The sequence below is a fragment of the Osmia bicornis genome, chromosome 14 (genome assembly GCF_907164935.1).
Source record: "Osmia bicornis bicornis chromosome 14, iOsmBic2.1, whole genome shotgun sequence".
Classification (NCBI taxonomy): Eukaryota; Metazoa; Arthropoda; class Insecta; order Hymenoptera; family Megachilidae; genus Osmia; species Osmia bicornis.
Window position 1 is genome coordinate 4,356,972 of NC_060229.1, and position 11,699 is coordinate 4,368,670.

The 11,699-nt window shown below is 36.0% G+C and overlaps 1 protein-coding gene across 7 annotated transcripts in view; it reads left to right on the forward strand.

The window, feature by feature from the left end:
- The window catches only part of LOC114872736 (heterogeneous nuclear ribonucleoprotein 27C-like), a 44,251-nt gene that overhangs the window by 19,217 nt on the left and 13,335 nt on the right, over nucleotides 1-11,699 (forward strand). For 2 of the 7 annotated variants that reach the window (XM_029180293.2, XM_029180298.2), the window contains one exon: nucleotides 9,276-10,404. The exons of 1 other annotated variant lie outside the window; for it this stretch is intronic. In XM_029180293.2, coding sequence (XP_029036126.1) covers nucleotides 9,276-9,415 — 140 coding nt within the window. In that variant the 3' untranslated portion in view covers nucleotides 9,416-10,404. Of the gene's footprint in view, nucleotides 1-4,967; nucleotides 5,472-7,096; nucleotides 9,196-9,225; nucleotides 10,405-10,571; nucleotides 11,679-11,699 lie in introns of those variants that run through there. 4 more of the 7 variants (XM_029180295.2, XM_046288670.1, XM_029180294.2 and 1 more) reach the window with 4 other exon arrangements.

An 11,699-nucleotide genomic window follows, 5' to 3' on the forward strand; every position in this document is an offset into this window, starting at 1 on the left:
TTAATTAATTAATTAAGGGATTTACAGTAACGGTTATCAAAGGAACGACCGTTGTTCAGGTTGGTGGTACGCGTGATGTATCTTTCTATTATCTGAATTCCTGTCGTTCGTAAAAATAAGTTCATCCTTGCATTTAGACGTTCGTAACAAACGTGACTTTCCGAATGAATTTCTCTAACTCGCAAATGTGACGATCATATTTTTTTTATTCGTTAATGTGGGCGGAATACACGTGGAGATTTTGTACATGCAAGCATTCGCTTTTTGATGTACTTCAATTTATAGATTTATCAGAAACAAGTGTATACATATACCTGTGTACACACTGTTCAATTCATATAGGGTGTTACAAGAATTAATTGAATATTTTCAGTATATTTGGAAGGACAGAATCAAATATACATATTGTCATGTGCAATATCGAGCAAAGTAGGCATCCCTTGGGAAAATGGGGTTAGGGGGGAAGTAGGAATTTTCAAATTTAAAATTGATTTAGAACAGAAAATAATATAATTTTTAATTATTACATTTCGTAACATTTGGGGAGGACTAGGAATCGGGGAAAGCGTACCATGCTCGACACTGTACACTTAATGACCTAATTAACCTACTGAAAAGCTTTGATGAACTTTTGAGAACACTCTGTATATCGACAAACGAAACGACGAGACACGAATACTACTAATTACGAATCCTGTTGCGCGTATGCACTAATCCTTCTATCAATAGATAATTGTTTGTAATTTAACGAGTAATGTTTAATGTTTCAATGTGCATCTATCATATACGTGTGTACGTACGTAGACAAAGACAAGGTTCACGTACATTCGTGACACAAAGATTGAGAGATAATATAAAAATCAGGGTCTGTTGGTGGTTGGAACGAATTTTTCGATAGTACTGTTGGTTATAATAGTTCGCGTTAAGATTCCCTTACTTTTATTTGCTAAGACGTTAATTAATTAACCGTGAAATTAGTTCGACGTGTAACATTTATCCCGAGTCGAGGACTGAACGAAGGCTAATAGTTTGAAAAAAATAAAAAATAAAAAATTATATATTATAAATATATGAAAGGCTGAGAAGAAATTCACTTTGCTCATTCCAAGATACGCGTCGAGCCCCTTGAAACGGTCCTAATAAGACTGACGCTCTCGGACAAAAATAAGAAACAAAATGAGAGAAAAAAAAATATAACAGATTGTACAATACGTATGTTATACGGTAAGTCTTAATTTTCTCGCGTTTTATCAAACGGTGGCTCTTTGCTTCTTTCAATCGTTACGGTAATTTTTCTCGGCTGAGTAAAATACGTCCAACGACCACTGCCCTTTAAAGGAGGCACAGATTAATGCAAAGAGAGGACCCTTTTTATTTCCACATAGATTATAAACGAAAGAAAGCCCTTTCGATCGACGAGTTAACAAATTAGAGGCAGAGATGATTAACACGTTGGTTGCCATTGAGTCATTCATGCCCGAAATTTCAAATTTTAAGTAATCAAATTATTATAAAAGGAAAGTAAAACTGAATAATTAAAAATATCTACTGTCTGACATTTTCATTATGGCAATCAACGTGTCGAATAATTAAAAATTCGTAAATTTAGGGTGTACCTTAGACAAACAATGCCTCTGCTTTATTCTCACGCGAACGCAAGCTCGATTTGGAAATATTGCCGTGTCACTTTAGGCTTAAGATTAAAATGTGGCGAAACAGAAAGAGAAAATATTGAAAAGCGAAAAACTATTAAGAATATAGACAAAGTGTCAAAGTACTGTGCTACGATTTATCAGACTATTTAAAATATTTACGACTAGTATCGCTTAAACGATAAACTGTAACTTGTTGTTGTTATTTTTTATTGTGATTAATTAATTAATTATCATGGCTTTACTATTTTACTATAACTACAGCTTCTCGAGCGTGTATCGGTGTAGATTAAGTTTGTACGCCAGAGAGAACGTGTAAACGTTTAATTAAATCGTTTAATGACGGGCAAAGGGAGAAAGAGGACCGATGGATGAGAGAGAATGAGTGAGAATGCGAATGACAGTCAATTTAATTAAAAGTTTCTTTTCAGAATGAAAGAAATCGAACGAACGTGTGAACGAATGATTCTGTGACGAACGTGCGAATGATATAAAGAAAACTAAAACGGGCTGCAGCTAACGTAACAAATAATAGGAAAGACGAACGTGTAGATAGATAAATAAGCGTAGTAAACAATTAAAACAAAGAATTATATTTAAACGATCGGGGTTAGATCGCGAGCACCGTAAAATCCTCGAAATACTAAACGAACGCCGTGTTTTTTAAGATTATCATCGTCGACTAATCATGTTTATTGTATTTAAATAATAGTTAAAAGGCTATCTAACGTTTAACGGTCTAGTTTACACGATAAATGATTAAAAGAAAAAGAGAGATAAAAGGGAAACTCGTTACCTCCGCCTAAGGGATAGATTGTACGAATCGAGAAACTAAAAATAACACGAAAGATCGTAGCCCTTAAGAGCGAATTGAAATTAAGTTAAGTATTATGAAATAGTGAATTTCAAGGGAATGGGAGGGGGGAGATTGTTAAATACTCGAAAGTATACCAAAAGTGCTAACCATATAAGGGGAATCGGGAAATCGTTTTACTTCATAGTTTTAAGGGAGTACAGACTTCATTTTAATAACTGTTCAATCATTATCGATTTATTTCCATTTTATTCGTGCTATTTTATCCTTGTTTCTTTTTATTGTTCACACTTTTCGACGCTGTTTCGATGAAACAGCTGGCTCTTTGAACGTGTCTTAAAATTGTGCGATCAACGATTTGATCGTACGATTCTCGTAATGATAAAAATGATGATGGAAGAAGGGGTTATTGAAAGAAAGAGTACGGGTATGAATCGTGTGTATGTGTGTGTTTGAGAACCAGAGAAAGATAAGAGCGAATGAGGGGAGATCAGGACGACGACGTTGTAGGTAAAAATCGAAATAATTATTGATTAAGGGATAAGTTGTGTACAAATGTATTATAAATTAACGATTATCCTCAGAGTACCTTAAACACACAGTTAACGAAGAGAGAAAAAGAAAACAAAGCTCATCTTTGACTTAATGAACAAAAAAAAAAAGAAGAATGAAAATGAACCGACACAATATATTAATTACGTAGAATTTTCTCCCCGTTTTTATACGGTTGTTGTACCTTCGCATGGTCGACGGTAATTATCGACAGGCATGTAGGATCAATAATTAAGGTATCGATTAATTAACTAATTAATTAATTAATTACTTAAAGCGTATAAACTCGACATAAGGAGACACCGTTGCGTAGGGAAGTATTAAAATAGTGCGAGACGATATTTTTTAACGAAACAACTAAATGCCAACCATTGTGTTCTCGTGAGAATCATAATTATTCCGTAACTTTTAAGTAAAATGAAAAGAAAAAGAGAACGCGTATCTAAGTCGTTGATTAGTCGTTGTAATTTTAATTCTTTCGTTAAAGAGAGATAGAACAACACGTGATACAAGGGTGTAGGGTGAAAAAGGATTGGAAGATCATTATGAACGATCGAATTTAATACGTTTCATGCCAAATAAATCATCGATGACCCACGGTATTTGAATATTCTTGCAATTGGGCAATTAGGTTCCTTGGTACTTAGGCAATTTTTTATATCCCTCTAAAATTATAATGATAATTTTTCAAATGTTACTTCTAATTTCAGAAATTTTCTATAATCCACAAAATTCACGTGGCATGGAACGTATTAATCGACGAACTCTGGGACTGAAAAAAAGTGACATGACTGTTGTCGAATGGAACAGACTGAACGGGTGTACGATGATTGCGAATGAAAGCCAAGAAAGAAAAGTTTGGTCGCGAACGAGAAAGGCATAAAACGCGTGAATCGTGCTACGAATGGCTAAGGAAACGATTGTTGCAAAATCCTCGAGGTATGAAAGAAATTGGTATGTCAGTTGCGAGTCGGTATAGTTGTAAAGAGAAATATGGGTCGCTTAAAAAGAAAATTTTCCACGTAAAACGACACACAGCGACGCTGACAAGATTCTAGTAATACAAGAAACACATAAAATAATTTGTACGCGTTGTACAAACGAGGGCGCGTTCGGTGCCACCAGGTTTAAGGTTTGCCAAATCTTCGATAAGATAAAAATGAAAAACAAGAAGCAAAACGTTGATTAAGCCGGAATTACGTGTGTATAGTGCGTAGAGAGTACTTGCATTAAAAGAATCATAGCTAAACCGTTAGTGCTTAAAAAACGCGACGATGTGATTGAAAGTGCCGATGCAATATTTCCAAATCGTAACAAGCCACCCTCCCCCGAAAAGAAATTTTCTTTTGGCCCGAAATGACACTCGAATGATCCCTTTGTTGCCCTTATTGGTCAGTTCCTTTACAATTTCGTATTCTAACGAGACACACGGTGAGCGAGGGAAAGGAGAAAGGGACATGGACTAACGTGAAATTGTTTAATAATGGTTCGTTATCTAATTGTAGCAACATTCATTTATCCGAGAATGAGGGAATGACTGGCAGATCGAAAGAGATCATTACGTGTGAATGCATTCGCTCGTGGGTTAGATTTGTTGAAAACAGAGCCTGTAGATTTAAAATAGTTAATCATTGTTGAGGTGAAATAGTTACATGGAATACTTAAGAATTGTTTAACCCTTGGACAATGGATGCTGGGTCAAACATGATCCAATAATCGTATAACTAAAACAAAATTAAAAGGAAATTTATACTGAACGTATCCAGATTAATTGCCAAGTGTTAGAGTGTCTGTTTCCCTTTGGCATTACTGCATAATTAATGAAAGTCTTACTTGTCACAGACTCGTTTCAACGTAAGATAGACTTAAGGTTGGATCTTGAGTGATCCAGCATTCATGGTCCAATGGTTAAATGAAAATTGGAGATAAAATGACCAGGAGGATTTCAGATAGACGCAAAAACAAATGGTCCCTTGCTGCTCGCGTGTGATTTGTTGCGGAAAGCTAAGCCAAGAGAAAAGAAACGTCAGCTACGTAAATCCAGCTGTCTTGTTCGGTGAAATTGGGGTAAAATAGGAAGGTAGTTAAGAGAAAATAGCAAGATACGGAGAAACGTACGTTTCAGGATGGGTAAACGAGGGGTGGCGAAAAATAATTAATTGCGTAACAGAGTATGAATGTGTGCGCAAGTGTTTCTGTTGATAGAAAAAAAAAAGAAGAAAACAGATAGAACGCAATTCTTCAAGATTTGAGGGAAAAAATTTAATTGGGGAGGGCAGAACTTTTGTTCGCGAATCGTTCATTTTCCTGTGCTTTTATTTTTCACCGAGTATACACGATTTTACGATTGTAAGAAAGAAACGAACCTTCACCCCCTACCCGCTCCCCTCACTCCCAAAAACGACACATAAAGAAACAGTACTATTATTATTGCTACTGTACTATTACTACTACTATTATCGCTACTATTACTACTATAAATATTAATTATGATTATTATTAATTATTATTATTAATTATTGTCATTATTATTACTACTACTACTACTATTACTACTACTATTATTATTATTCATCAAATACACACATACACACATATATAAATATAAAGATATATATATATATATATTAATATACTTAACGGTGTTTCTAGTGGATTAATTGATTAATTGATACTTAAGATATTATATTAATGATATAGTAATAACGATTATAATGATGATGATGATTATATATAATTATATATATATAAATATATATATAATGATGATAAGTTGATATGCTGATATAATTATTATGATGATATAATGATAATATAGAGAAAAGAGTGGATCATTATTCGTAAAGTACATAATGGATAGATTATGAAAATGATTAAATAGAAAATGATATTGATGAAAAAAAACTAATGAATCTTGTCAATCGAATCCAAACAATCTTCTCCCTCCGTTTATTAATTAATCTACGTGTTAAGCTTAGTATATTGTTGAGGGGACTTAAAACACTGCACGGTTAATTAAAGAAATAATCGCGAGACGAGTTGCAATTACCGATGATTTAATTTCACCGATTTATCGCAAACAACATTTTTTGTGAACGAGAGTAGACGTACGAGTGAAAAGCGAGCATGCGAGTGCGAGTGACGTGAGAATCTTTCGTTAGAGAAATTTTTTCGGTCTTTCCAACGCTCGATTAGTTTCCGATCGATGATTTTAGATTAGTTCCTTCTACTTTCTTTTTGCCGTTTCTGTTTTATCAAACAATTTCGAAAGAGAAAGAAAGAAAGAAAGAAAGATACTGTAATCTTGCATACGTTTCCTGACGCGATTTTTAAATTCAGCAGTTTTTATTTCGATGAAAAATACTTTGGCACAAAATTTTACGTAAATTCTCTTGTTTCTTTTTTTATTTTTATTTTATTTTTATTTTTTTTTACTTTTGATGTAATGCGCGATTCGTATATGTAGACTGGATGGAATTACAGAGGTGGCCCACTATTTCGAAGAATGTCTCTTTTTCTCTTTATTTCTTTTTTTTTCCTTTTAACTTTTTTTTCGCTATTGACGTTACACGGGAACGGGGATATTAGATTCTCATTGGTGCAGTGTTTTATGCGCGTCCCAACGTGTTCACCATAACTCCTCGAAACTGTGGTAAGAAAATTTATTCAGCAGATTAAGCGTACATGAAGCGAAATTTCGCATTATCATGCAAATCTCGGCGGGTTAAAGTGCGTTCACGAATACCCAGATTCGAGGTGAAATTGGTGCTGCTTCTCAATACTTTAGGGGCTGAATACGTTATAAGTTCGTAACATTTTAACATTCATTGTCACAGGATTTTTCTATAAATTTCAAATTTTCATTCAGCGTTCGCCCCTTCAGTATTTCACAAAGTTAGTTTAAGACGCGACAAGATTTTCCTTCGAAAAGAAGCTGTAGCAATCGCGACGCGTATGAAATTTTCCAACTACCTTCTCGCTAATTTTCATCGGTTTTACCATAATTTTCACGCCTAGAGAACGAAGGCGTACTCGGGACCAGCCCGCACCACCTAATTTCCTCCTTTGTTTCCCACAGACACTCCGATCCCAAAGTTCAAAAACACCGAAACTGGAAGCCCGACCTTCATCCCGAACGGAGACGCAGCCCCGGGTCCCCAACGATTCTCCCTAACCCAGCACACGAATTATCATCCTTATAGGCGCTAAAGAGCTGTAGAAATCATTAAAAACAATTAATAGAGAGGAGAGATGTTGGCAGCGTCTTCACGGCGAAGGATGAATCAGGTGAAAAGCGTGACGAGAACGATGAACCGAAGGTGTGGCCATCATCTTGCTTCCCTATGTTCGAAAAAAATGACCCGGCACCATCCAGTTTTGACCATCTAATTTCGTACGAAAAATTGACTTTTATAGAGGTCGTATTTTTTTCTCACCCCTCTTTTTTCCTTTTCTTTTTTTTTATTTTTCACTCGTTCCGATCGAACGACGATCCCGTAAGATGATTTATTTACAATTAAGGAATTGTATAAGTTACGTGCAAGTGATGGCGTGTAAGCAAGCGTCCTTTTTTTTTTTTTACAAATTAAGGTACTTATTTAAGGCCTCCGACTTAGATCCATTATTTAAGATACTATAATTAAATTTTACTATTGAACCTTTTTTTTTTAATCGTTAGCTTTGTAACGTCTAAGGTATTTCTTTCTTTTTTCTTTCCATATTATTATTACATTTTTTTAATATATACGTGTAGAATTATGGAGACGAAATCATGACATTGAGGATAGAATTATTTAAGAACCTACCGTGGTGCGAAATTCAGAGTAATTTCATTTTTTAATTTTCCATCGCGATACGTGTAACTATTATTTCGAGATTCAAGAATGACTTTTTGGTTTAGCAATTGATTACGATTAAATTTTCATTCAACTGCGTCCGTCCATCGTTCGAACGAGATTTCTCAGACGTGCGCGTTTAAATTCGTGTTCGCGTTGCAGCCATGCTTCCCCGTAGTGTTGGCTGAATACTCGATAATTTCGAGAATTTCGTTTGTCCGTCTCGAAGCTGGCCGATACTCGTGATACATAGTATTTAAGTGTTTTTTATAGTAATTATTAAGGCCGTGATATAAGGAAATAAATTTTGTACTGAAAATTGTAATACAAATATAGGAAGAGAGAGAGAGTGAGAGGAGAGAGAGAAATATTAACATAGTTAAACATTTTTGGTATTATTTTCTACGGTTAAGTCGCCGGTGTGTTTAGTCGATAAGCCCTACGATTAAGATTATTAAGGACGTAATATAAGCTTTTCCTACTTGCACGTTACGTGACATAGTTTTTATACACTTTATTTCTTCCTGCACGATACGTTTTCCATTTTTCTTTTGTATTAAGTGGTTGCATATCAGATGGCCGATTTCGAAACGAAACGTCTGATACGATTTGATGATATAAAAGTAAAAGAGCCAAGGATTTGTGGTGATTATTTTTATAAAACTGCGAGCTTCAAATTCATATTCCATAAGTGCTATTTTATAATACTTTTCTGTCATCAAATCATATGAGACTTTGTGTCTTCTAAAATAAGCCATTTGACATGCAACACTATAATACATTAATCAAAGAAAATAATTTAGACTAATTCTAGTAGATCGACGAATTTAATACACGTATCATGTTTTTTTACAAATTTTGCATTTGTATTTTGGAAGCTTCGAAGATCCCCTCCTATCGATACGTTCCAGCTTCCTGCAATCGCTTCCTTTATTATTGGCCTATGTCACTTCTCTTACTTGAAAGTTTGTTCGCGTATCGCACTACCGGATCGAATTCAATTAACCCCGCGTTCGGGTCGGCGAATCCTTTCCATTAACGCGCGGTCTCTTCTTTAATCCGCAATTTCATCTCGTGCCTGTAACCTGAATATTCTCCTTCACAGTTTACCTTCGAAAATCTCCCTTTATTTAATTCCGGCGAAATAGATAACGTTAATCAATTTCGATTTTCCTAAACGATGGAAATCTGAGATCGAAACACTTGAAATATTAAAGAAATTCGTGTTGAAAATTATTCACCGTTTCAAAACTTTTATAAAGAGTATTTTTCTTTCTTGGTTAACCGAATGGAGGGTAAAAAAAATATGTCGGACCGGATCTTCCGCGATTACACGCTCCGCCTGCTCTCAATTATTACAACTCTCTCCTAGGGATCGCGTCCTGGCACACAGTACTACGTTCTTTTATGCGATTCTAACAGGCACCGAATACGGATCCTCGAGACTAGAGAGCGTTCCTGCTGCCCCAGGAACCAACGACAACTACAGTGGCGGTGGTCCCCAAAGGGGTTACACAGGATCCTCATCCAGCTCCAACAATTACCATCCCTACCGTCGCTAGAAAGGATTCGGACGAATCGAGTCCTCGCTATTCGTAGCACGAGGTTTCGTTTCTTCCCTTCTTAAATCATCGACGCACGCGTTCATTAAATTTACTTAACGTCGTGTACGCGTGAACAAAACCTACTTACTTTTTGTTCTACGTCTTATGCGGTGCGTATGTATGCGTGTTGCTGGATGAATGTGCGAAACGACGGCAGTTATATTCCATCGAATGAGACGAGACAGAAAAATGCGTAAAAATTCACGTGTTCGAAGCAGGATCGGATCGCAGTAGGCAAACCTCGACCGAAACGTTTGAAGAACTGGAAACAACTGAGCTCCGACCCTGCATCGAACGCGCGATTTTGTAAACATATCCTGATTCGTCTCGTTGGACGGATTACAGCGAGACACAGCTGGTGAATTCGCGAATCGTGTAAACAGACAATGATTTGTGTTTATCGAGACGCGTATGACTGATTGCATCGAAACGTTGAACGGTTTGTTACTCCGAGGATATCCTCGGGGAAGAAGAGTTTTAAATGTAAGGACTAAGCGATTTTTTTTTTCGGAGGCTGGTAACAGGAAGAGGATATGGTGCTCGACAGTGTACCACCATACATCGGACCAATTTTTCTACAACGAAACGATGGAAGATCGTCTTCGAAACGAGGTCGCGTCGCTCTCTCGCAAATTTTATATTTTCGGAGCCTTGAAAGACATGAACGATCGTATTTCACGAGGCTGCGTTAACCGATCTGCCAAATTAGCGTGTTTGATTTTGAAATTTCTGCGCGTAAACGGCCTCGAGTTTAAGCGAGAAGAAATTTCCGAAACGAAAGCGTGCGGATACTGCAATCGTAGGTTTAATGATTATACAAGAACCTAATTCGTTAAGGATTCATTCGTTCGGTTCGTCGATCACGAAGCGATAAATATTTCATTGCGCAACATGTAATCACGATTTCCTTTTCTTTCATAAAGCGATGTTCATTTTGATCAGTGATTCCTTCACTTTCAATGATTTTTCACTATCGACGAACGCGGCGCCACAACACGATGTCCAGTGAATTCTTTTTATTTTTTAATTTTAGTAGTCACGACCGACGACCCAAAATCGCGTTTCTAAAACGACAAGAAACCTAATTCTTTGTTTTTTTCAATTTCTGCCGTAGGAAGTTTATTTCCTAGACGTCCTGTTCATTTTTCCGAGTGGATGACGCGAGGCTTGTGGACTTGAGGTAAAAATACAGGAGACGCGCGTCGTCGTTTAAACGGGCCGCGATCAGATTTAAGAAATCCTATATTATTTTTTTCAATAATTTGATAACAAAAATTCGTTCCTTTGTCCCTAATTTTCTTGTATGTTTCTTTTTTTCCCCTGTATTTTCATGTCTGCGTTTTCTTTTAACCAACGCTGTTCCCTTCCGGTTAAATAAATATTACATACGTGGCTTTCGATTCGAGCACAGTCTTCGAAATTTACCATTAATTAAAGAAAATATCCCACAGAGGCTCGCAGCACGTTTTTACAGCAACGAAATGAATCTAGGGTAAAAGAAAAACGAGAAACAATCAAGAAAGACAGTTCTTTTTTAATGTAAATTTTAGGAGCTTTTTTAAATATATATGTAAACTTGGTTACCATATAAGTGTAATTAACGATTAACGTTTGTATTTATTTAAATCGTTACACATGCCTGCGAGACTGCTGTAATTCGAATGATAGATATCCGGGAAGTCGGGGTGCGATCAAAGAAGTATCATAATTTTCTCCGTGCGTCATTTCCCTTCGAATCGAATGCATAATTTGCGAATGTTTGCGTTTCGTGATACGAAGAAAAAAAAGAAAATGCAATTTCGATACGTTTCTTCTCGTCTTCGGCGCACGTACTTGTTCGCGATGGAATGAGACATCAACTCTTTCGTTCGAGTGCATGGATTAATAAATAGGAAAAGAAAATATTGAAGGATATTTTTGATCAGGCGTGAATCCGAATGCTCGTTGTAATAACGGTGAATTAATTTTGTCGATAGCGATTAATTGTAATGTTAAGGGTTAACAAGATTGCCGGTGACGGCACTCGGGCCTTCCCGTATCTACCATCGCCGCTCATAACTATTATTGATTAGTGATACGACGATGATAATGATAGTAATACCGTTCATAATATTTTTGTTATATATTGCGAGGGTGGAAGCAGCAAGAAATGCATTCTTTTATAGCATAGAAAACGAATTATTCCGTATGAATTAATAAACATTCACATTTTAATAGAAAATATCGTTCACATTTCTTTTCT